Source organism: Phlebotomus papatasi, chromosome 1, assembly GCF_024763615.1.
Source record: "Phlebotomus papatasi isolate M1 chromosome 1, Ppap_2.1, whole genome shotgun sequence".
Classification (NCBI taxonomy): Eukaryota; Metazoa; Arthropoda; class Insecta; order Diptera; family Psychodidae; genus Phlebotomus; species Phlebotomus papatasi.
This window is the reverse complement of record NC_077222.1, coordinates 104,180,060-104,207,395: the sequence shown is the minus strand read 5'-3', so window position 1 is coordinate 104,207,395 and position 27,336 is coordinate 104,180,060. Positions and strand designations below refer to the sequence as shown.

The 27,336-nt window shown below is 35.3% G+C and overlaps 1 protein-coding gene across 8 annotated transcripts in view; it reads left to right on the top strand.

Annotated features, from left to right (window-relative positions):
* LOC129799050 (homeobox protein cut) overlaps positions 1-27,336 on the top strand; it is a 264,353-nt gene that overhangs the window by 210,177 nt on the left and 26,840 nt on the right. For 5 of the 8 annotated variants that reach the window (XM_055842649.1, XM_055842650.1, XM_055842647.1 and 2 more), the window contains exons 3-5: positions 8,259-8,440; positions 11,316-11,434; positions 14,868-15,854. In XM_055842649.1, the coding sequence (XP_055698624.1) occupies positions 8,259-8,440; positions 11,316-11,434; positions 14,868-15,854 (1,288 nt within the window). The remainder of the gene's footprint in view (positions 1-8,258; positions 8,441-11,315; positions 11,435-14,867; positions 15,855-27,336) is intronic. The other 3 variants (XM_055842654.1, XM_055842653.1, XM_055842652.1) reach the window with 1 other exon arrangement.

Genomic DNA, 27,336 nt, shown 5'->3' with positions numbered 1-27,336 from the left:
AGTTTTCGTGATTAGATTATCTTTGCTGATAAGTTTTCACGATTAACTTATAGAGTCTATATGATCGACTTATCGTCTGATATACCAATCCTGATGACTTATCGGCGACAATACCCGTCAAATAATATCTGCAGATATCTTTAAGATTTCTGTAGAGAAAATCTACACCTCTACAGAATATCTGCAGATAAATTCTGTAGATATTCTTACGAATTTTATTTGGGCTTGGGACAAAATTCGTCAGAATATTTCGGCAGATTTTCTGACGAATCTCTGGACGAATTTCTGTAGATATTCTGTAGATTTTTTCTACATTCCAGACTTTCCAGACAAGATGTGTCAGAAGAGATGGAAAAATTTTTCACTGAAGTTTGCAAAATTCTATAGAGTTATTCTTAGTGATATCACGGTGTTTATATAAAATAAAGAATTCTGCGACGCCGTGTTACAAGTAGAGAAAAGTGAAGTGAAAACTTTAAACAGAGTGTCGACCAAAATTTCGTGTTTTTGTATCATTCGATTGGCGATTTTTAAGAAATTAGTATTTTTGCTCGCAGTTTTTTTACGTATCTAAAATGTGTACTCGGTAATGCTTGTTAAGCAGAGCATACAATTTTCTTTATAACTTCTACAGTTTCTTCATAAATCAACAATATTTTTGTGAAGTAATGGAGGTTATGCAAATTTTCTAGGGAGAAATTCTGCCGAGAATCTGCAGATTTTCTCTGAATGTACTAGAATATACCGTTAAAATTCAAAAAACCTCCGAGTAAAATCGGCAGGTAGAGCAATGATTTGACGGGTAGGTCTTCATGATCGACTTAACGGTGCCGGTAGGGCTTCATTATTAGCTTATCGGCGATAATAAGTCTTCGTGATCAGATTATCATTACCGGTAAGTTTTCATGATTAACTTATCGGGTCTATCAATCTATATGATCGACCTACCGTCTGCCAAATCGATCCTGATGACTTATCGGCGACAATAAGTCTTCATGATCGACTTAACGGCGCCGTTGAGGCTTCATGATTGGCTTATCAACGCAGATGAGTCTTCATGATCGGATTATCGGTACCGATAAGTTTTCATGATTAGCTTACCTTGTCTATCAGTCTATATGATCGACCTATCGTCCACCAAACCGATTCTGATGACTTATCGGCGGTAATAAATCTTCGTAATCGACTTAACGGCTCCGGTAGGACTTCATGATTAGCTTATCAGTGCCGATGAGTCTTCGTGATCGGATTATCGATGTTGATAAGTCTTCATGAACAACTTATTGAGTCTATCAGCCTATATGATCGACTTATAGTCTGCCAAACCGATCATGATGACATATAGGGGGTAATACGTCTTCATGATCGACACATCGGCGCCAATAATTCTTCATGATCAACTTACCTAGTCTATCAGTCTATATGATCGACTTATCGTCCGCTAAACCGATCCTAATGACTTATCGGCGGTAATAAATCTTCATGATCGACTTAACGGCTCCTATTAGTCTTCATGATCGACTTATTTGCGCCGATCAATTTCCGTAATCGACATATCGCCCAGCACAGTAAACCTTAGTGCCACCAGTTCATCTTTTGATTTAAACTTAAAATTATCCTAATAAGCCTTTGAAAAATCGCTTAAGCATCCTCTACAGCCAGGTACTGTAAGGTCCCTATGTCATTGTAAACACTGTGAGAGGTGGTTTTGATATGTTCGATGCGTATGGAAGTATATCTGGGTTCTTTTTGCTTGGTAATGAAAATATGACGTTGGGATTCGTGATAAAAAGTCAAAGTATGGCTTTTCCTTGTTTGGCTGCCACCATCCTTCTCTAATTGTTCCCCTTTTCAGTCGAGACACTTTTCCACCCCAATTGATAGCCAGGAAAATTTTCTAGGCCATCCCCCCAGGTCCTTCTGAAGCATTGTCTCTCTGTTTTTTTGCCATGGAACATTTTTATACAATCCCATTTAGATAATTTAGAAGATGAATTATTGAGAAAAATTTATCAATTTCTATGTATGTTGGAGGTTTTTTGTTGTTGCATGGGACACCCTCTTCGGCAATGACCGGATCTTGAGCATATAAATTACAATAGATAATTTTTGTGATGTTCTCTTGTGTATCTCATTGAATTTATAATTCAATAATATTTTTTTTGGATGGGGTGTTTGTCCATGGACTTGAGAATGGTACGAAAAAAAAAAGCCATTTCTCTCCCCAAAAACTCTTGGCATGATTCTTTTGGGTTGATGGGAGTTTTTTGTTGTTGTTGTTGGTCTAGTTGGAAAATTTATTGTGATGGAGACACCCGAGTAGCAACCCCTTCGATATGGTATATGTGTGCACTCTTTGGCAGGAATAAAAAGTGTCCTCTATAAGCCATCACTCTTTCAGTCATGAATTTTAATTATTTGATTATGGGGCGACAGAAACAGAAAAATGGATTTTAAAAGAATTTTTATGCGAATACATCCCCCAATGGTTTTTTTTTATTTTAAGGGTTTTTGAGGGTGGGTTTTTTCGTCGAGTACTTGGGGTATCATTAGTGGATTGAGAGGTATATATAATCATTAAAAAATTTTATCTGAAGATGAGCTTGTGCACTTTTCGCGACCGTTGATCACTTTGAAAAGACATTTCGCAATAATTCTAAATCACTCGGATAGGAAATGATGGGGAAAGAACCCTCAACAACGCGATGCTTTCAAGGACTATCAAATGCATTTGATGGTTGGAAGTTGATGAGGACTTTCTCTTGTTGCAAAATCACGTTCACAAATGTGCCAAATTCTCAAATGTATCTGGGAGAAATACACGGTAAAATTCATTATTTAATTAATTTTGCAAATTTCCCAACCAGAATGAGAGAGAGAGAAAAGCATTATTATTGATTTTTCCAATGTGTGAAAGCACATTGTGGTTTGGGGGGGTTGTTTTTAGAGGGATTGGGAATCCCTTCTATTGACATATACTTGCTCACTTGTCAATTGATACGACTCAATAGTACAACTTGAGGCAAAACATTTTCATCCTCCCCCAATCCCCATGAATTTCCCATGCAATTTGTACGTATCGCTTGTGAATATGATAAATTTCAATTACTCGTTACACTATTTGTCAATTTATACCAGCACCGTCATGGGCGGAAAAGCCCCTTTCCCACCTACGTCGGGAAAATATCGCATCTTTTGAGGGCAGGAAAAACCTCTCTATATATGGATTTTCCTATTTTAATACCTCCACATACATTCGACATTCATCGTATTATGAAGGGGATTGAAAATGCTCCAACTTCCGCGATATTCTCCTCTTTTGCCAAGGGATGAAAGAGAAAACTGTTCCACCATCCTCCGGGGAAAAATGGGCACAAGATGGATTTTTGTGTCCACAATTGAAAAATGATGCTTTCCCGGGGACTTTCTTTCAGTTTTAAATTCAATCGTCGCTTTAGTGATAATCCCTCTTTGGGAAGACTATCGACATGGAATTTTCAATGATAAATAGAAAGACTAAGAAGGATTTTCTTATAAATTAAAATTAAAAAAAAAAGAAAACTGTGCGAACTTTTACAGCACTATCCGGATGGTGAACTATCTTTCCATAAACGGGGGTAAAATTGATTTTAGCTGGAGGTATAGAGGTCCTTCCATCAAAATTTATACATTCATTTAACTTAATTAAAAACTAAATGTTCTCTATGAAACTTTAAGTGTCACAATTTCATTCTACGGATTGAATTAAGGGTTATGGGACACGCACAGATCACGATTTTATTTTGAAAAAATCACTTTCATGTTACTTCAATAAACGGAATTCAGAAATAAATTCCAAAACATAAATAGAAAGATATAGGGTAAGTGTGCCAAATTCCGGCCAGCTTGCAATTTCGGCCACCTTTTTTGTTCCTCGAATTTCCATGAACTTTTAGTTTTTACATACTCTAGAGATTATACAATGCAAAAGAATAACAAAAAATGTAGCTTCGACAAACGAGATGATGTGAAAAAGGCATTGGAAGAATTCCTGAAGGGCAAGGAACTATGAGAATGAAGGTGTCCGAAATAGGGCACCAAAGCTATGTCTACATTTTTATTCATTTTAAAATGTATTAAGAATGATTTTAGAGTAAATAAAGACGATAAACTGTCTACAAGGTTCTAAGCAACACTCCTTAAGTAGAAGGAATAAAAAAAATCAATTTCTATTAGAGATATTACATTCAAAACTTGAGACTTTGGCACTTGCATGCAATTATGCCGAAATTTGGCACACTTACCCTAATAAAACAAAATTAAGCAATACAAAAAATGTTTGGTTAACCTGTAATGGCTTTGTGAAAAATTAAGAATTAAAAATGGCACACATAACCTAGAAAAATAGCTTTAGGTAATGAAAGAAAAACTGTGAGTACATTATTAACTTGCTTTTCGGAGAAAGGTTTACAAAAACAAAAATATATATAGTAAAAAAGAAATTCAGAGGTTTTAAGCAGCGTAAAAACTAGTTTTTAAGGTTAAGTCATTCCTAACCTCAATTTTACTCTTTCACTAATAAGGATCCCTGAATTATGAAGCTTATGGCAACTTCTTCACGACGATAAGGTTAAAATGAACGAGTAATATAAGATGTTCTTTGAAAAAACTACAATCAATAGGGGAAACCGGGGCAGCGGTAAATATGGGGTAGGTGTAAACACTGCATTTTTAAATTAAATATTATAATTCAGATAACGAGTCCTGAATTCAAATATACTGTAAGGATCCTTATCTATTTAACCTATTTAACCCTTTAAGGACCATTAGGTCACCGGTGACCCAAAAATGAAATTTTTCCAACATTCTTCTAAAGTTGCGCTTTGCTCTAATAAGTCATAAAAAGTTATTTTTTCTGACCCGATTTTTGACCCTCTCGCCCCTAAAAAACTTAGTAATTATTCCAATAATTAGTAATTAGTAATTATTCCAATAAAAAGTGGATAGAACGGCTCTACGACTTCATAAACACGAAATGCAATTACTAGAACGATCTCCAAAATGCAATTCATTAGAAAATATTTGACATATAGAATATTCTAACCTCATTTTAACCATAACCTCAAAGGAGTTATAATGATGTACAATTCAAGCTGAATTTGTTGTTCTATGTGCAAAAAGAGAATTTTCTCTCCATTTTCGCATTTAATTTTAAGGTTGATTTGACTTTGAGGTTATGTTACACCTAACTCACATTGTTGCCCCGGACCCTGGGACGACTAAATCCTAACTTAGTAACCTGATGCTCACTCTTATGTGGTTTTCCTAAGATGGTCTCGCTGTCATCTCGATCCCATTTACAACTTTATAGAAGAACTGACTTCTACAACATAACCTTAAAAACGTAAGAGGAATATGGTAATCCAAATTTATTTATATATGCTGTGAATTCATACGAGATTTACCTGGGAAAGAGCAGAATAATTAATAAAAAACCGATCTCAAGATTGTCTCCAAATTCCTTGGTGCATTTTCCCATTTCCAAAGGTGTCCTTCATGGTCAGAGCCCGGTAGTTGTGGTAATCGCTATACGCTGATTAAGTGGAAAATTCCGTGCTGCGCGTAATTTAATTTTACCACCTAACAAGATATTTTTTCAGTTACTTTTCCTTAAAATAAAGGTGTCTTGCTTGATTTTGTGTGTACTATATATATTTCTTTTTAAATTTCTGTCATTGATAAAATTTGTTAGGTTAATTATAATCCTCAAAAAGTAGGACCAAACGCTTTATTCATCTTTAAGATATTCATAATAGCAATAAGATTTTTTTAAACACTTGCTTTTTGCTAAGAGAGCATTCGATTTTTTCACCAATATCTGAGATTTTTAGGTTATGCCAAACATAACCTTACTTTTTAGAGTAACGTTTCAAATAAACAGGAAAATTGGACGCTTAAAATCTTAAAAACTGCAACACATATTAAACAAATGTTGTAAAGCTGTTTAGGTTATGTTGACGAACTGAAACTATTTAGATTATGTTGGGTAATTCAAATTCAAATGCATCAGGAAAACGTTAACGAACTTTTATGTTAAGTTTACCATAATATTCTTCTTGAAGAAGCACCTCTGCAGTGTCCCAAGCAATACATTTAACAAAAAAGTATTTTTTCTAATGACTAAAAAGGTTATAATCATTGCAAATGTAACAAAAAGATAAGGGCATCATATAAAAATTATTGAGGTTATTTAGATGAACGCAGGACACCAATGTCCTTTCCGGAAGCATCAGTGAGAAGGAATCAGTTCAGAGTCAAACTCCTCAGTTTTCCAAAGCTTTCGCCGTACTGACGCTTCCGGAAAGGACATTGGTGTCCTGCATTCATCTTGTAAATTTAAAATACAAAATTAAAGTTTAAAATGCAATTCTGAGGTTATTTAGGTTATGTTGAAAAATTCAAATTCGTTTCCAAGAAAAAGCAGTTAACGAACTTTTCGGTTGTGTAATGTTCTGGGCAATAAATTAATTATTCATGTGACAAAAACCGAGGGTAAAATCATTAAAAAAGGATTAAGAAGAAGATAAGAGCATAATTTAAAATAATTTAGGTTGTTTAGGTTATGTTGAAAAAGTCAAATTCGAATCCAAAAAAGCACTTAACGAACTTTTCGGTTGTGTTTATGAAAATCCTTGAAGGAGCCTTTCTGTAATGTTCTGGGTAAAAAGTTTAGCAATAAAATTCCAGTAACAAAAACCTAGATTAAAATCATAATAAAAGCTTCACATACAGTAGAGCGCCGCTATAGTCCATATTTGGTTCCAGATTTGACACTTAGGTCGCACTATAGTCCGTGTCATTTTTAAAAATAATCATCGACTTTTAGTATTGAAATTGCTCGACGGCTTCCACTTTCTTTGCGATTGTGGTACTTGTCCTCGCTCTCTTCATTATGGATCACAATTATCACAACTACTCAATAAAGTTTGCCAAAAATATTAAAATAATTTTGACAACATTGCATGTCGCGTACTAAGAAACATAACCTAACTTAAAATCAGTGTTTTGAAATCAACGGTCGATAAATTCCGGACTATAGAGCGATGGCCTATAGCGGGGCTTTACTGTAGAATAATTGAGGTTATTTAGGTTATGTTGAAAAATTCAAATTTAAATAAAACGGTTGAATAGGTAACGAACTTTTCTGCTGTGTTTCCCATAATTCTTCCTAAAGGAGCATTCCTGGCGTGTCCTGAGCAACAGTTTTCACTATGTAGCGTGTCTATTGAAAAGCCATCGATGGTGTGATAAATTTCCTCATTGATTTGTCAGCAATTCGCGATGGTGGCAAAATATTGAGTGAGACATCCCAAGAATGGTTGGCATGAAGTGTTCTGGGAAAGAAGACAGAAAATCCATCAATTGTGGGAATGGGCCCAGAAAAGGAAGGGGGGCGGGGGGTTGGAAAATTTACGCTCTGGGGTTTCCACAGAGACAAACACAAGAGCGAGTTATGTGTTGGATGATGGTGTAAAAGCGGTTTTGATTTATAGCTGCAAAGACGGAAAATTAATGAATCGAATCAGTATCGAATAGGAAGCAATCCAGAGGGCACATTGATTTTGCTGTATACTCTCTCGGAGGGCGAGGGAGGTTGGGGGAGAAAATCCCAGCCACGAGGAGATGCCCCCCTTCTGCTCATCGCCATCAAAACATATCCTTTTGTATAGGAAACCCATATATGGCATTTAGACATTTAGTTATTTGCGGCGAACATCACAATTTTGGTGGTGCTTTAGACAATTCCAGAAGGTGGTAGCAGGGGGGATGCTTTTCGTCTCACCCAAATTTATATTGTCTGCGGGAGTTTTGCTGGTGAGAGAAAGACATTGTCAGATTTTCAGATGAAGGGTATGGTTTGGTTCTATTAATCACAAATAGATATGCAAATGTATATTGAGTCATAAATTAAATTGACAGTGATTGTTTTCGTGCAGATAAATTTTGCGCGCAAGAAGAGTTGAAGAGAAATCTTCTCGTCAAGGAATAATCTTCCACCGAGGGTTTTCCAATCCATCCCAGCCATTTTCCATTTTCAGCGAAAAACCGACAGTTTGAACATTTTAAATTAGACATGCGAGATTTGTGAAGGATTGCTCAGACATTCTGTGAAGTCTTCTTGCAAGAAATATTTATCATAAACTCAGAAAAATAAATATTTTATTTTATTATCTTGAGAGAAACTATAAAGGGATTTTTCTTTATATTTTTTCTTGTAGATTGCCGCCTTAGTGGAGGAAGTAGCTCGATTACGAAGTGCAATTGCCGCCCTCCAGGACTCTCATGCCGCCCAAATCCAGAGACTGGAGGATCGATTGGAGCAGAAAAGACAGCAAATCACCCGCCTCGAGGCAAGACTCGACAAACAGTCCGACTACGAGGACGTCAAGAAGGAGAACAGGTAGATAAATATATCCCAAGTCCCATGAGGAAGAAGTCACACAGAAGAAATTAACACCACAAACCCCAGGAAGATTAAAGGCGGCAGACACGAGGCAATGATCCTCAAGGAAATAAAATTAACAGCCCTATCCCTTATGGATTCCCTTCTTTTTTTTTGCCAAGATCAATTGAAGATCCAGGATCGGGTCTTCTCTTCTTCTCTTTCGGGAGTACAAATAAACAATCGTAAAACGGAATTTGAAATTGAGACGTGTTATTGCTCGAACTCAAAGGAAGAGCAGCATTCTACTATCAATCGCTGGAATATAAATTTTGGGGGTTTAAATTTTATAACCAAGTCAATCCGGTTATAAACGTTTTACTGACGTAAGCGGAAACATAAAAAGACTTTAACGTTCTACTGTTGAAGAACGTTTTCATGACCTAATCTAACCTAGATATACGATTTTCCCTCTTTTCTATACATTCTCTATGAGTTCCTCGTATTCAAGCATTCTTTCGGGTTTTCCGGGTTCCCTGAAGTTTCCCCTGTTTTCGATGGGTCCTACACAGGTTCTGTAAATTCTCAAACGTTTGGGTTCCTAGAATTCTGGGTTTACGAAGCAGTTCCTGATGATTCTTTGGTAGGCTCTCAATTATTATTATTATTATTATTATTAATCGAGTCGAGAAGCCTCGTGGTGGAAGGATTAGTCAATCCCAAAGGATTGTCCAGGAGCATCGATTAAGTTCTAAATATTAGCCCTAAATACGCGTAGAGGTTCCTTACCATGCTCCTAGGCTCTCAATTATTCCTTCGGTATCCTAGGTTCTCTTTCCTCGGTTTTCCGTTCTCCGAAGGCTCCTGTAACTTGCCAAGCATTCAGGTTCTCAAGTATTCTTGCGGATTACTAGGATCCTTACATTTCCCTCTGTTTTCCATTCCCCGTAGGTTCTACGATTTTCCGAAGCGTTCTCTGAGATTTCTTCAGGTTCTCAAGTGTGCCCGCGGGTACCTGGATTCTCTACGCTTTCTCAGATTTTCCATTCTCTGAATGTTTCAAGATTTTCCGAGTCTTTCCAAACGGCTTTTCGGTTTCCGAAGCACCCTCTGAGGGTTCCTCGGGTTCTCAAGTTTTCTTTCAGGTGCGTGGGACCCTTACATTTTGTTCTTGTTTTCCGTTCTCGTAAACGTTCGTAAATGGGTTTCTCGGTTTCTGAAACGTTCTTTTAGGGTTCGTCAGGTTCTCAAGTATTCTTGCGAGTTCCTGATTTCCCTACATTTTCCCCGGTTTTTCGTTACGATTTCCGAAGTTCCCTGTGAGGGTTTTTCGGGTTTACAAGAATCCCCGCGGGTACCTGAGGTCTCTGCATTTTCCCGGGGTTTCCGTTCTCTGAATGTTTCAAGATTTCCCGAGTCTTTCCAATAGGCTTTTCGGTTTCCGAAGCGCTCTCTGAGGGTTCTTCAGGTCTTCAAGTATTCTTTTGGGTGCGTGGGATCCTTGCATTTTTTTTCTTTCTCCGAAGGTTTTACGATTTTTCGAGCCTTTTGATCGGGTTCATCGGTTTCCGAAGCGTTCTCTGAGGGGTCTTCAGGTTATTAAGTAATCCCTCGGGTACGTGGGTTCCCTACATTTCCTAGGTTTTCCATTCTCCGAAGGTTCCTGATTTCCTGAATCTTTTAAACGGGTTTTTCGAATTCCTAAGCGTTCTCTGAGGGTTCTTCGGGTTCTCAAATATTCTTTCGGGTTCCTGGGTTCCCTGCATTTTTCCTTGTTTTCCGTTCTTGATAGTTTCCATGATTTTCCGAGTCTTTGAAAACGGGTTTCCATGGGGTTTCAATAACTTGGGTTCCCTACATTTCCCCGGTTTAACGACTGCGGAGTCCATTTCAATTTTCTAACAACCAGAAGAGCAAGGTAGTTAATACCCCTCCTGATCTAAGTCAAGGTTGGAATAGTAAATACCACTACAGGGAGGGCGTTCCTGAATGAACTACGATCAGCAGATTCTTCCAATACGAGCTCATTCTAATGATTACATTGTAATAGAAAATAAAGTGTCTCGATACGATGAATAATAATTTGTCGACGTTTCGGTCCTTAGTTGGAACCTTTATTAAATAAAGGTCCCAACCAAGGATCGAAACGTACGTCGGCCAATAAAAACATTTAGATCGAAATTACAATTTTAACTTAGATTATATCCCAATGGTCGACTCTCAACATTGACTCCTCCTGATCTTTGCTTTGGAAGCCATAACTGAGAAAGAAAGGGGGTGCGATTAGATTAGATTTCAGTTCATTTCCTGCCTTTTGGATCCAACTATCCTTTCTTAAGACTATATTAACTTTTTTTCCTCCTAATTTTAACACTTTTTAGGTGTAAAAATATATTAATATTTTTCAATGTTAATTTAACACCTTTTTAAGGGTAAAATTGACATGAAAAAGAGTAACTTTAACCAATAATACACCTAAAAAGCATAATATTTACACCGTTTTCGGATCAATAATGCAAAGTAAAATTAGGATTGTTCTTTTAGGATTGTTATTTTATCTTTTTCGGATTTCTCTCAGTGATCGGTTTCATTCGGTTCGAAACGTACAAACCTGTGTTTGCAACGATTGTTTGTAGGGGTTCGTCACAATAGTTAAGACGGCGGGGGACGCTGAAAACTACATAGCCTCTCATTGGAATGAAATTGTACTTCTGAAGCATTTTTTAGGGATTTCAGATCAAAGTATCAATAGGTTACAATTTCGAGCGTATCGCGAAGTCTTATCCCCATTCGCCGTCCCTTTTTTCTTCATCTGTGGGACTCTTTCTCTGCAGCACAATCCTTGCAATAAAATAGAACTGTAGCAATAATTTTCAATCTCTATCATTTGCAGTCTTCTGAGATCTGTTGACTTATCCACATCGGACTCTAAACAATTCCAAGAATTACTCCAGGAGAGGACCAAAGCTCTTGCTGTGCATTCGGAAGCCCTCAAATCATCCAGTGCAGATGGTGAGAAATTTAGCTCTTAAACACATTATTTCATTTCCCAAACAAAAACATCCCCTTCACACACAAAAACAGGAATCTAATAAAAGTTATTTCAAAATAAATATTTCGTCCTGATTTTCTTTTTTTTTGTATAACGATATTCATCCCAAAAACATTAAAACTATCCTGTTTTTAGTGCATGATTGAGGAAAACCATATAATTTTTAGTTGTATATGATATGATTTCTTCACCAATGGAATGGTCGATGTTCGGTGTGTGAGTCTTTTTGGCGATTTTTACAACATCTTCTTCAAATTTCTCTTTTTATTTGATTTCTGCTCAACATTTTAGAATATATATATTTTTTTAGACAACTCTCTGTGTATTTATTTTTCTTTAACATCTCTTTGTTGTTCCTTATATCTCCTTTCCTCTAAGAAAAACCATTCTCTCAAGTACACAAAACATATTTTTTAAAACCAAAAAAAAGAAAAACAGAAAAATTACCAATAAAATTCTTTCTCATGGATTTCACCATCTTTTTGACCAGAAAATATAGGCGGAAATTATAGAGTTTGCGAGATTCTTTCAATGCTCATTTTCCTCCTTGACGAAGTGATTGTCTTTTAATGGAAAGCAATCAAATGACAATCAAAAAAGATTTTTTCCCTCTGGAAAAGAATAGAAATATAAAGCAATAATTGGCATTATGCAAAAGTTTTCCCATGTATCAAAAAAATATTGTCAAACCCATTCAGTGATCTTTAAACCAAAAAAAAATCCTTGAATCCAAATATATTTTTCTCTCAGTGTTGTGCAGTGCATCTATTTGAAAAATTTTTCTCTGTGAAATTTCCTAACTGTCTTGCATGGGTAATGCCTTCTTTATTCCTTTAGTACATCGATATGATGGAAATCTTATTATTATGATTATTGCAGAGTGACCTCCTTCTCCGTGGTCACAGTTCAACTTTCTTGTATACATGAATTTCCGTGGGAAATTTCAAACAAACAAGATATTAATTCAAACGGCATTTTGCTCAAGTGAAATAAAAAAATATATATATTAATGATAGATCTTACCTATTTGATTAAATTCACAATTATTGTCAAGACTTCTTGCAAAGCATTTGTAACATATTTTTTTTCCTAACTCTCACGTGCCAGCGAAAAAGGCACTGAAGAAATAATTTTATATTTTATGTAAGTGTAATGCATTAAAATGAGCATTTTGCTAGGTGAGAGAAAGAGCATAAATTAAAAAGTCAAAAAGTGTGGAGAAATAGTGGGAAAATTCGAGGGGTTTATGCTTGTAAAATGCATTTGCATTGTCTCACGAATTGTTGCATTTAAGAGATTGACGCTGATATGCTTAACACTGAGAGAAAAGTACATGAAATTTAACAATCTTAACGCCTTTTAAAGTTTCAATAACTCGTCTAAAGTCGTATAAACTCGTATAAATTATTCTAATCTAGTGAAGTTCGTTTAAATATTACCGTTTTCTTGATTTCACAGTTATTATAGTTTTCTTCATATTTTTTGTGTCATGTTATTTATGTCGTCTAAAACGAAGCTATTGATATGCGATTAGTCTAAATTTACTGTTCCCTATATTATTTATGACGTATTGGGTATAAAGAAGGAACAAATACTTCATTGAAAGAAATTCAAGTTTAGTTATATTACAATTTTCTAGAACTCGTCTAAAATCGTCTGTTGTCATAAAAGTCGCAATCTAGTACAGTTCGTTTAAATATTATAATTTTTTGATTTTACATAGCGCTGTTCATGTTTTTCGTGTAATGTTATCCAATGTTGTTTCTGATATGCTGAATATCAATATTAAGCAAATAACTCACTGAAAAAACTCTAGTTTAGTTATAATAAAATTTTCTAGAACTCGTCTAAAGTCGCCTGATGTCATAAAAGTCATCCCAATCTAGTACAGTTCGCTTAAATATTATAGTTTTTTGGGTTTCATTTAGAATTCTTCTTATTTTTTGTGTCATATTACGTATCTCGTATAAAGCCATTCTACTGATGTGTAATTCGTCTAAATTTTCTGTTCCCTATATTATTTCCGATATATTGGATATAAAGAAGGAACAAATCTTTCACTGAGAAAATTCAAATTTATTTATATTACAATTTCCTAGAACTCGTCTAAAGTCGTATATAGTCAAATCTTCTTATAAAGGATCATAAAGCCAATCTTGTACAGTTCATTTAAATATTATAGTTTTCTGGGGTTTCATATAGCATTCTCCTTACTTTTTCGTGTCATGTTACATATCTCGTATAAAGCCATTTTAATGACATGAAATTCGTCAAAATTTTCTATTCTATATACAATATTATTTCTGATACATAGGATATCAAGATGAAGCACGTACTTCAATAAAAAAAACTCAAGTTCAGTGATAATTAAGTTTTTCTAAAATTCGTCTAAAGTCGTAGAAAGTTTTATAAACGTATCTGTATTTTTATCATGTAAATAGTAATTTTTGGAAACGTTTTTACTATAATACAAAAATTTCATCAAGTTTTATTTTTTCTAACTCTTCTAAAGTGGCTAAGACTCATTAAATGCATAGAAATATGAAGCAATTATAAATACGGTAAAATAATAATAATAATAATAGTTACAAATGATTACGAAACTCGTCTAAAGTCTTATAGATTTTCAATTGATTTGAACCGAATACTGAATCATACGTATTTGATTAAGTGTTGTTTAAAGATAATCTGAAAATCGTGCAGATGTAATTTTGTGAAACTCGTCTAAAGTCGTATAAATATTTCCCAATTTATTGATATATTGGGAATTTTATCCAAATTCTGCTTTAGCTATGTTCTCATTAATAATCCTAACACTGAATCTAAGTTGCGCTTGAAAGCAGCTTCAATTTAGACGAGTTTTTTAATTCGTCTAAATTTTCCCAAACCTATAATAAAATTAAGCAACTTATCTGGATATTGAAATCTTCAAATAGTAACTGATATACTTGACATAACAAATAATTTAAAATCTAACATAGTTTATGGCTTACTACTGAGTCGTCTAAACTCTGTAAATTCGTCTAAATTCATCGAAATATTACGCATTTTATCTTCAAAGATACAACGTGATATGCTCGATATTCTCATTATATTCAAGCTTTAAATAACTCAATCTTAGAAAGATTACAAATTCTCAATAACCCGCCTAAAGTCGTCTAAATGATTTTAAACAACCCTTTCTCAATCCTCCGAAACATTTCATTATTTAAAAAAAATCTTTCATTTGCTTGATTCCGAAAACCTGCATGAAAAACTGGTCGTAAACATTTCATTCATTCACAAAACATTCCCAAAGAAACGAAAAATTGCCCATTACAACAACAAAAAGCGTTGAGCGAGAAGGTGTCCATTTCTGACCCCCAAATCCACATTCTCTTGCCACCCAAACAGGATCCGCATCCGGCGTAGCCACTCCATTCAGTCACAACAGCCTGCAGCCCGGTGCGAAATTCCCATCGTCGTCCTCTTCCTCCTCCCCCTGCACGCCGGCTCACACGCCAACGTCCACACCAATATCCCTACCGGCGTCACATCCCACACCGCCGGCCGCCGGTAAACTGAGCGCCAACGGCGCCCCGCCAAACCCACTCTTGCCACCACCATTCGCCAACGTGGAGACATTCGGCTCATTCCTCGGTGAAGAAATTGTCAGTAACTGGCGCCGCGGCCTCGAACTGCCGCCGCCACCGCCACATCACGCCCTGGCGGCACTGAGACCCTCAATGCTAGCGCCCATGAACCACACGAGTCGTTCTCCCTCCACAGATGCCCACCAGTTGAGTCACGAGGACAAATCCAGTGCGGCACGTGATCACGACGCCTCGTCCACGGCCAGTAGTACACCAGTGCTGGCCGGTTCTGAGGAAGGCATCAACGGCTCAGCGCCGCATGCCAAGAGCCCCGCCGAGGACAACAACAACACCCTCGCACCGCTAACACACACCCACCCCATGCTCCAGGGGCTGCCATTTCAATTCCAGGAGCGTGGTCACTTCCGCTTCGCCGAGGACCTCCAACTGCCACCCGGCTCAATGGTGGGCCGCCTCGGTGACTCACTCATCCCCAAGGGTGATCCCATGGAGGCCAAGTTGCAGGAGATGCTGCGCTACAACATGGACAAGTATGCCAATCAAAATCTCGACACACTCCACATCTCCAGGCGCGTGAGGGAACTCCTGTCCGTGCACAACATCGGCCAGCGGCTATTTGCCAAGTACGTCCTGGGTCTGTCACAGGGTACCGTGTCTGAATTGCTGTCGAAACCCAAACCCTGGGACAAACTCACGGAGAAGGGACGCGACAGCTACCGCAAGATGCATGCCTGGGGATGCGACGATAACGCCGTGCTCCTGCTCAAGTCACTCATCCCGAAAAAAGGTAAGTGTCAACTCTGGCTAAACATTCCATCCCCAATTCTTTTAAACGGTCCAATGGTTTCCCCTAATCCCGCTTTTGAAGTTAGGAATCACCCTTGAAAGTTACTGAAAAGTTTCGTTTGAAAATTTTCCATTTTCCGGAATTCTGAATTACTATGTTTTAGGTATTTTTCTGAAATTTTCGAAAAGGTAGAAAAAGGATTTGAGACTCAGGAGTTTATTGGTATTTCTTAATCCTTTGATATTGAACAAAATGCAATTGGCATCTAAAATTACATTCAAGCAAATCTATTCCGGAGAGATTAATTTCTATTCCGAAAATAATTCTAAAGTGTCTATAAATAATCCGAGAGACATTTTGGAATTCTAAAAGAGCAAAATATTCCTAAGAATTGTTTCGAAACCTAAAAGGAGTGTAAACCTTCCGAAGGGTTGTTTAGAATTCCGAAAGAAGTGGAAGTAATTCGTAGGATTGTTAAGAATTCTTAAAGGAACTATACATAACCTGAAAGTCTGTATAGAATTCCGAAACAACTGTAGAAAATACAAGGGATGGTATAGAATTCCGAAGGAACTATAAATACTCGAAAGAATTGTTTAGAATTCCGAAAGAATTGCAAGCAATCCGAAGGATTGTTCATGAATCTTATGAGACAATTAATAATCCGGAAAAATTGTTTGGGATACCAATAATTGTCTAGAATTCTAAAGAGACTGTTAATAACACGAAAAACAGTTTAGAATTCGAAAGGAACTGTAAATAAACCACAGAGAATTGTTCAGAATTTTGAAAGACTATTTACAAATATTTCACAAAACTACGGATTATTTACAAATATTTCGGAATTCTAAACAATGTTTCCGATTGTTCACAAATCGTTCCGAATTAATCCTTAGAATTACTTATAATTCTAAAGATTATACTAAGTAATTCAAAGGATTATTTAAAATTCGGAACGATATGTGAATAATCGGAAACATTGTTCCGTAATATTTGTAAATAATCCGTAGGATTACTTGGAATTCTTAAGGAACTGTTAATAATCTGAAGGTATGTTTAGAATTCCCAAGAAATTGTTAAAAATACAAGGGATTGTATTGAATTCTTAATGAACTATGAGTAATCCGGAAAATTCTTTACAATTCTGAAAAGTCTGTAAATAATCCGAGGGATTGTTTAGAATCCTTAAGGAACTGTAAATAATCCGAAGGAATGTCTAAAATTCCGAAACAAACAGTTATAAATACAATAGATTGTTTGGAATTCCTAATGAACTAAATTCTAAGCATTTTTTACAATTCCGAAAGAATTACAAATAATCATAAGAATTGTTCAGACTTCCTAATGAACTTTAATAATCCGAAGGATTACTTAGAATTCTTATGGAAATTCTAATAATCCGAAAGTTTGTTTAGAATTCCAAAAATCGAAAAGTTTTTTTTTGAGAATTCAGAAAGAACTATAAATAATTCGAAGAATAGTTTAGGATACGGAAGGATTTGTAAATAATCCGAGGAATTGTTTAGAATTCCGAAAGAACTGTTAGAAATACAAGAGATTGTTTAGGATTCGTAATAAACTCAATCCGAAGCATTCTTTGCAATTCTGAAAGAACTGTAAATACTCCGAGTGATTGTTTAGAATTCCGAAAGAATTGCAAATAATCATAAGGATAGTTTAGACTTCCTAATAAACTTTAAATAATCCGAAGGAATGCTTAGAATTAAGATAAGATAAGATAAGATATTTATTTTCCATATGCCTATTTTCTGGTTGCGACTGCCGCCGACTTACCAAGACTTATGGAACTTAAAATAATCCGAAAGTTTATTTAAAATTCCAAAAATTGGAAAGATTTTTTAGAATTCAGAAAAAACTATGAATAATTCGATGAATAGTTTACGATTCGGAAGGATTTGTAAATAATCCAAATGACTGTTCAGAATTCCGAAAGAACTGAGAATATTCCGAATGATTGTTTAGAATTGCGAAAAAATTGTGAATAATCCGAATGACTGTTTAAAATTCCGAAAGGTTTGCAAATAATTCGAATAATTGTTTAGAATTCCGAAAGAACTGTGAATAATCAGACTTATTGTTTAGAATTCCGAAAGACTTGCAAATAATTCGAAAGATTCTATAAATTTCCGAAGTCAAGCAGACTTTTTCTACTTCCAAATAAGTTCTTGTTTTACAACATTTTTCCGGAATATCCTTAAGAGTCGAAGCCCATTTTGAAAATTTCACAAAACCTCTAAAATTTCTGAAATCTTTCGATCTTATCTTTCCTGAAACATTTCTACAATGAACAGCGAAAAGGGGTCGAAATCCTGAGTTGACGTCAACAATGTTATAACATTGTACTCACTGATTTACTCGAATTCTAAGGGTTTGAGGAGTTCAGAGGGGTTAACTATTGCCAAAAACTCAAACATTCTCCCGTAGATTAATGCCCAAATGTCTAAGCGACAATGATGATTCTGTTCTTCGTCGTCATTTTGTACAAAGAAGTCCCAAATATCGAGATTTTGGGGTTTTTCTTTTGGGTGGTTGGTGATTCCCCCGTCAAAATCCACCCGCTAAAAACTCATCGACGCGCAATCGTCTCCTAAATCTCTTGGTGTTACATCATTTTGCACAATAATGAACCAATTAATAATGAATGTGAGACACAAAAGATAATAATTATAGCTGAATTGATGAAAATTCATCGTGAAAACCACCCAGAGAAATTTACAACTCCTTCCTTGTTCTCCCTTTTTACTCCGTACGACTCTTCTTGCAAAATTTTCCGGGGGTTCCGACTCCCCAAAAAGGTAATTCCACATCAAGGTTCTCTCGCCCCATCACAAATCCCCGCCAATACAAAATTCATCCCTCAAACCCCGTTCTTGGGAAAATTTTTCGGCAGTGGGGGGTGGGATGGGAAAGAAGACGTCGAAGATTAATCGAAGGAGAATTTCTTTAGACAAAGATCAATACAATGGCATTGATTGAAGGCAGCTAATATAAATTTATTTACATAGTGAAGTTTAATATACTTTATCAACGCGCCACATCTTCGAAAAGTTGAAGGGAGTCTTCGTGTATTCATGAATTTTCTACTCTCCCCCTGGCACCTTCACCCTCTCTCTGGCTAAGTCATTGCCACGAAACTGATAATCAATATATGAATATGAATATTCTAATTTCTAAATGAAGCCAAAAAGGGGGAAGTTCTCTCTTAGACTTTTCCACAATGAAATCCCAAATCATTGCCAGAGCCTTGGAGGATGATATCTCGCACCCAGAGATGATGCTTTTCATCCCCCATCGTGACAATATTCCACATATACCACGCAATATCAGCAGCACATTTTCAATCATCAAAATATTGATCCCATCTCCCTAAGATATTCTTTAAAGTCCCTCAGAAGACCAAAGGCTGTAATTATTGGGCGTTTCAAAGCCACCCCCAAGAGCCTCCGAAATAAAAAACCAAGGGAGAAAGGGCGACTTTGGAAACTTCCTTTCAGGTGAAAAATTGTCGTGACGAAGAAAACGGATTTCCGATACCTTTTGTTCATTGCGAAATAAATTGTGCCGCAATAATAGTGGAAAGTCTCGCGTTTTTCTCTAGGACACATGCCCCCCCACTCCCTTACCAGTCCAACCTCCAATAATCGTCCTTTTGACTTCTGCAGAAGAGAAAATTTATTGGAGGACACCTGGATGATTTTCCTCAATGGATTTTCTCAATTGAAATGTATGATTTCTCATGTGATTCAATGAAAGGAAAGTTTCGGAAAAATTGCATTGAATTGTATTACCTTAAAACCGACAGCAAAAATTTTGACAATTGTGTCAGTTTTGAATTTGAATGTAACTGATATTTTTGACTAATAAATAAAAATTGAAATTTTGGATATTTCTCATGATAGAAATGAAATAATTACACTGAGCTAATCGGCTCTTCGATATCCAAATGACAGCTGTCAAACACACGACGGTTGATGAATTCTTTAGCCGTGGAAGCTATTCGTCTTACAATATGAAATTTTTCCAGAGGAAATCAAAGTTTTTTTTTTTCAATTTTATAAAAATTTCCCGATAAAATTAATAAATAATTGTAAAAAATGAAAAATAAACAAATATAAAAACTGCTAACAAGATTCAAAAAATCCAAACGTCATTTTATGCTTTAAAATCATTCGAATATCGCAAAAATAAATCTTGACAAAATTTAGCTACCCCGTGAGCGTGAGCACAGTTAGCCGAGAAAAGCAAAAAAATGAGTTGATCAGCAAAATTATGCTGACCGGTCAGCACTTTTCGAATAAAAACTGCTAACCAGTAAAAGTTCTGGCCAACAAGCACCAAATCATAACGGATTTCAATTCAGTTGAAAAGACATGTGTTTTAAGCTGAATTTTGCTAACTTTAAAACGCCACTCACCAGGCAGTGCCATTTCCACTGGTTAGCACTATTTGTTTGAGAACTGCTAATCGTTTAAGAAGGTATTTTTGCTGATCGACTCACCGTGGTGTCACATATAAGATTAATATTAATATTAAGAAAAGCCGGAGAGAGAGGTATATATATGCACAATTTCAAATGGAATATCACGTGTGTTAGAAAGAGTACACTCTAGTGGATTAATACGATGAGTAAGATATTACTGTTCGTATTAATTGATTTCTGAATCGTATTACAGGCACACGAGCAATTTTCCATGCGTTCCAACTGTGATTCGGTCAGTTTTCGAGCTGTGTAGTGCTGCCAACTTCGTACGCAGAGGGGAAATGTGAGAGAGAAGCAAGATAAAACAATTGCTATCTTTTTTTGCCATTCTCGCAGTTCAGAAAGTATTAATCTTAATATTAATCTTATATGTGACATGGTCATCAGGAAAAATATGCTGAAAACGCTGCTTTTCACAGATAACTGTTTTCGCTTGGTATTGAGAAATTTCAAATTCAAAATTGACATTTAACGTCAAACGCATATCCTGACAATTAACGCTAATTGTAATTATGAAAATTTTGGTCTCAAGGATCAAAATGAGATTCTTTTTTTTTTAATCTTTCATAGTTTAGCAGAATTTATGAAAAGTCATTAGAGACGTAATCTAATTTTAATCGAAAACGATCTGTCAAAAACCAACCGTTATTTAGCATTCAAATTTAAATTCTTTGTTTTCCTTCGAGCAACTTCGTACCTATGCGGTGAATTCTCTAGAGCATCCCTAAAAAAATCAATAAATTGTGCTTTATTCAAAATAAATTGCAATCACAAGAAAATACAGAAAATAAAGAAGCAGAAAAAATTAAATTTAATAAATTAAATTTTAGTCAGTAAAAACGTAAATCCTTACAAAAATAGGTCCAATTCAAATATTTATTATTTGCGATAATCGCAAGTAAAATGAAAAATTCTTTTGTTTTTCGTTTGTCAAATATTTTCTTTAAAATTTCATTGGTTTTCAACTTCTAAACTAATTGCAGTATTTTATTTTAATCAAATCCTATTTTTGTTTAATTCTCATTTGTACAGTGAACTTTTAAACCTTAATTTGATAACCTCTTCAATAAGATTTGTAGGTTAAGCAATGAATTGAAAATATTTAAAAAAAAAAACTCGCAGAAATTTAATTATTTTCATTAATTGTATACTATAAGTGTCAATTGGCGAAAAGTCACTGACACTGACACCCCTTCCTTCCGCGAGATGGCAGTGTCTTCTCCCACGAGTAGCGCTGGCAACTGTTCTCATTCTGTTCTTAAACTTTTCTAAACTAAAAATCTCCCAAGTTCTTATTTTCTCTTTATTAATTTTACAATTTCGTTATGAATTTATAAATGAATATTCTTCGACTGAATGATTCATTACAGTAAAAGATATTTTCTTTAAATTTTCATATTTTAAAAAATATTAAATGCGTAAGTCTAGGAGAGGACGTTACATGAATAATGTCTATGACACTACTCTGTGATACTTCTTCAGCTCTTCAACAATTTAGGGAAAGTGCCCATGCTTCATACGATCCCAAGCTTCGTAATGACTATTTTGTTCTTATGTTTCTGAACAAATTTGACTCTGCAATATATTTTAAAAACTCAACACTATCTCTTAGTGTTTAAAATATCCGTGCGATAGTTCACATTTATTAAGAACTATAGAAAAAAATTAGTCATTCTGAAGCTAGAGATCGTACGAAGTATGGACAGTTACCCCTATATGATAAATCTTTAGTATCTCTGTACCTGCTATCTGCCCCTTTTAGTTAAGAGTAAATCAAGAAACAAAGTGACATTTCAATGACAGCTTATGCGTAAATGTCATCCGAATGTCAACGATAGTACACGAAGGATTATTTAAATAAAACGATCAAAGTTTCAACAACCTTATGACTACGATTCATAACTGAAGCTTGAATCAATTAACAACAGTATCTGCTCCTTAGTAAGAAGAATGACACTTTTCACCTGACAGTTCAAGAAGAGTAAAATTCTATACGTCAACCAAACATAAGCGGTTTTACACGAAGATCAATTCAAATCAAACGATGATTTTAACAAGTTTATTCTCTTTAAGTCTTAACTGGAGCATAGATAGTGTACAACGTTTTCTGTTCCTTATCAAGAGTTAATCAAAAAAATAAAGTAACACTTGTCTGACAGTCTGGCAGCCTAACGAATAACGCCATTGAACACCAACGTTTGCACACGAAGGTCAGTTCAAATAAAACGTTATTAATTTTTATAACTATATGCCCTATAACTCCTACCCGCAGCATAAATCAATGAACAACATTATCTGCTCCTTAGCAAGGATCAATCAAAAAAAAAGTGACACTTATCTAACAGTCTGACAGCTTAAATCGTAAACGTCACCCGAACATGACCGATTGCCCACGAAGATGAATTCAAATCAAACGCCGAAACATTAACAACTTTATGCTCTTTAATTCCTAACTAAAGCATAGATAAAGGAACATTATCTCCTTGGCAAGAGTAAAACAAGAAATAAAGTGACACTTTTCATCTGACAGTTCAATGTCAATTTCAAATCGAACGATGAAAGTTTCAACAAGTTTATGCCCCATAATTCCCAACTGCAGCCTAAATCAATGAACAAGAGGATAAAGGGTTGATTCTCTTTCATCCTTTCGATTAATCCCCAAATGTGGTCGTTTGCCCATTCATGTGGCAACTTTTTTTTTGTCAAGTCACCCCATGAAAATATGGGGCGAAAATGCAGTTTTTTGTCACTGCAATTTCCCCCAGTTTTTGACCAAAGAGGTGCAAAAAAAATAGCATAACCCTGAATTGTGCGACATTCAATTGGGGTCAAGTGGATATGGATATGGAGAAAAATCGCGTGGTATTGCAAAGAGATTATCTAGAGTTTGAGGCAGGGGGATTGGGGGAAAGAAAGTTGATTATCTTTCTCATATTTTGACATCATCCTCATGTAGGGGAGGAAATTTCTTTGGGGTGGATGTTGGGGGTGGGTTTTTCGGGGAATGAGAAAGACAAAAGACTTCCATCGTCAAATACCTTGATTGCACCACAAGAACATCATCATAATAGTGTGTATGGCTTGTGTTGATTGTACATAAGAAAAGCAGCAAGGAAGATGTTTATCAATTGAATTATTTCCGCCAACCTTAAGTTTTTGTTGTCATCTCATATGTTTTTGTTTTCATGAGTCCCTGTTGTTGGCTCAAAGACAACGCCACAGCAGCAGCAACGTTCTTCACCCTCATGGAGGCTATTATTGTACGTGGCATAAAATTCTCGGTTCTTCTTTCTCCCACCAAATGGAGAGCCCAAGAGTACCGCAGTCACAAAAACCACCCAACCCTCCTCCAAAAAGCACCCTACCCTCCCCTTTTTTGCATATCACACACATCCACCATCAACCCCATACCCCATACCCAACCTCCCTGGTTAGTATGTTGTGCAGAAACAACAAACTCTTTGTCGTTTTCGTTTGACTCAACTTTATTATTAAGTACACTCTCTCACACACGATTTTCCGCAATATGAGGAAAACGCAATGAATACACAAAACGAGTAGATATCGGTAATTAGAAAGTAATTTAAAGTACCCCTATATGTGACTTTAATTTATTATTTTATACACATATTAATAGGACTGACGACCATAAGTTTCTTTATAAGACAACAATCCTCAAAGGAAACTCTCTGTATTCGCTTTGGCTCATTCAGCAACTACCATTTAGTACAAAGTACCCATGGTAACAAAGTATTCACTGGCCTCGATTTTATTCCTTCCACAGTAGTGGTACAGTTACTGAGGTATAACATGGTTTTGTTTCAACAGTTATCCTTTCACGATTTTTCAGTTTGACGTATCCTTATTTAAAAAAAAAGAATAAAAATTGAAAACGTTAAAAAACGGTTAGAGATGTGGCCAGTAAATTTGAATTTGAATTTTGACAGATGGATTGATAGCTGAATGTCAAATAAATCGAAAATGCTTTAAAATGCCATTTATGTGATAAGCAATATTTTAAACCTATGTCTTAGACACACTTACAACTTAAACCGATGATTTGACTAAATTCCTATCAGTTTCCTATTAACTGAGCTGTTCCTCTGCCTAAGACGAGAGTCGGATTAGTCAGAAACTGACGGAAATGTAATTTGATTACTATTTCGATTGCAATTACATTAAGTCCTGTCTCAGCTTAAAGTCGTAAGTGTGTCTAGGGAATTAGTATTTTGACAGTTCTTAGATAAATGTCAAAAACCCATTTAGTTTCGTGTATCCTTTGTGTCATGTTTAGAACAAATTCAGCTAAAAATGCATAAAATAATTGGAGAAGGGACCACTCAATTTTAATTGTAATTTTGACAGATCCAATGACAGCTAAATGTCAATTTTAGTCGAAAGGCTTATACTAACTCTAAACAAATTTGAATTTTAGAATACTTTAAATTGCATTACATATGTGACAAGAAATATTTTATACCTTGAATTTGGCAGGTGACATATTGTCAATAACCGTGTTAGTATCATGTATCCTGTGTATTTCTTGTTCAAAAGAAATACAATTAAGAACGGAAAATCTAGTTAGAAAGGTGTCGAGTAAATGTTATATTTAAATTTTGACAGTCTTAATGACAGCTAAATGTCAATTTCAGCCAAGAAGCGAATACTAATCAAATTTAAACTCATATAGCATAAATTTAAAATGATGAAATGTCATTGATTTGATAATGAGAATTTTAAATTTGAATTTTGACAGATGACAAATAAAGCAGTCCGGTAAATTTAAATTTTGGCAAAAAACTATCAATTATGGAACACTTTCCTAAATAAACACAATAAATTTGAACTTCTGTAATCTACTTATGATGACAGGACTGATGAGAATAATTTTGACAGTTTTTACATCGTAACAGCTGATTGTCAATTTTATGTCACTTTATAAAATAAGAACTAAAAGAAATTGAATCTTTGTGTCGTGATACCTCACAATGAAAAAAACAGTTTCATTTCAAAGTTTTGACAGATGCCAGCTGAATGTCAGTTACCCGATATTATTATACTTCCAGCAGTCATTAACACTTGGAAGGACCCTAGTGGCAGCCGCTGCCAATTTAATTTTCAATTTTATTCTTTATAGTGAAGAATATATCATTTCGCCTGAAGGCCTGATTGAATGCGTGCAGAATTTATCTGGCTATTTTTTCGTTATAAAATTTTTAATAAACATTAAATATTAATGTAAATATATTGCAAAAACAAAAAACTGCACTCGGAAGGACCAAGTGGCAGTTGCTGCCATATGCATTTTTTATGGGAGTTTGACGTTCTGCAGATATAATTTTCTTGATTGCTAGTGTATAAAAGCCTTAAAAGAACAAATTGAAAGTGTTTTTGCAAATTATTGAGAAGAATTATGGGAAATATTGAATTGGGAAATATGTATGAAATATGAATAATTATGGGAATTATTCAATTTTTCTCTTATTTACCAAAGCTCAAAATCCATTTTGTTAAGCGAAGTTAATAGAAAATAGTTAATAGTATTAACTATTGTCCATATGTAGAATTTTTGCTTTGAAAAATAAGAGAAAAATTGAAATATTGAAAGGCTGCCGCATTCAAAGGCAGACCACTTTCCCTGACGCCATGATTCTGATAAAAATGAAAACATCGAATGGTTAAAAATCTTTAGATACAGTACCCAAGGAGGTGAAATTTCTGATTCAGACACCAGAAAAGAACTGACTGAGGCTCCGAATGTTAAAATATATGTAAAAATATTAAAATATTATGTAAAATCCGATAAGTGGCAGCGGCTGCCACTTGGTCCTTCCGTGACACTTTTAGTTAGGGTTCTTCGAAGTGTTAAAAACAAATTCAAAATATTCATAACACCGACAATTTTGACCGACATTTTAAAGGAATTAAATCGTAATTTGAATTTTCAAGAATTGCAAAAAATTGTCAATATGACAGCAACCTTAATGTCATAACTATTATTTTTTTCTTTATGTTTAACAGAAAAAGATCTTTTATAAATTCATTGACAGTTTAGGAAATTTTAAGATTTCAGTTTTGACAGATGACAGCTGTCAATTTAAAATTTCTTAAATTAAAGGGACCCGTTTTCTTGCTCTAACTTTCTCCAGTGCTTGCGATTCTCCGTCAGATTCTTCCAGCATCCCAGTCCATAATTTTCTGGGGGTCCTCTTATCCTTTTCCCCTTTAGGCTAAATTTTTAGTAGCTTTCTAGGTATGCTTTCAGCTGGCATTTTATGGATGTGTCCTACCAAGCTGATATGACGCGCTCTAATGGCCGCCATACTTTCTGGCCTGTTAATATTTGAATTTAGACAGGTAACAGCTGTCAATTTAAAATCACTTGCTAAAAAATTCACTAAATGATTTTATTAACAAGTAATTTTTCTTGAAGTAATTAAATATTGATAAATGTCAGCTAAACGTCAGTTAAATGTCATTTTTAATAAATCAAATTCGAATAAAGAATTCTATTTAATAAATTTTTCTTGGTAGTAACGTCAAGTTGTACTTCACGAAATATTTCAAGCAGTAAAAATAATTTAGATATTTAAATATTGCCAAAATGACAGCTCATGTCAATTATATTTAGGTTTATTAAGGCATTTCAAACAGCAAACCGAATTTGTAGTCTTATCTGTCACAACAAACCATGTACAAATACAGATTATCCCAAAGTTAAACCTTTTCGCCCCATATCGTTTATCTAAAAACCTCCCCCATTTCGGACAAATAACATCCCCCTTTTGCTGAAGAATTAGCACAACTATCCTGAAATTGAACGGTCTTCGATGGTCATTTAGTGTCTCAATTTTCACTGTTATGCCACTGTGAGACTTTGGCCTTTTCACCCCAACCCACCAACATGACCCAGCACGGTAAATTTGTCCCGAGGTCGGTTTCCTCGAGAGTGAGAAATTGCTCTCAATCTTCCCCCGGCAT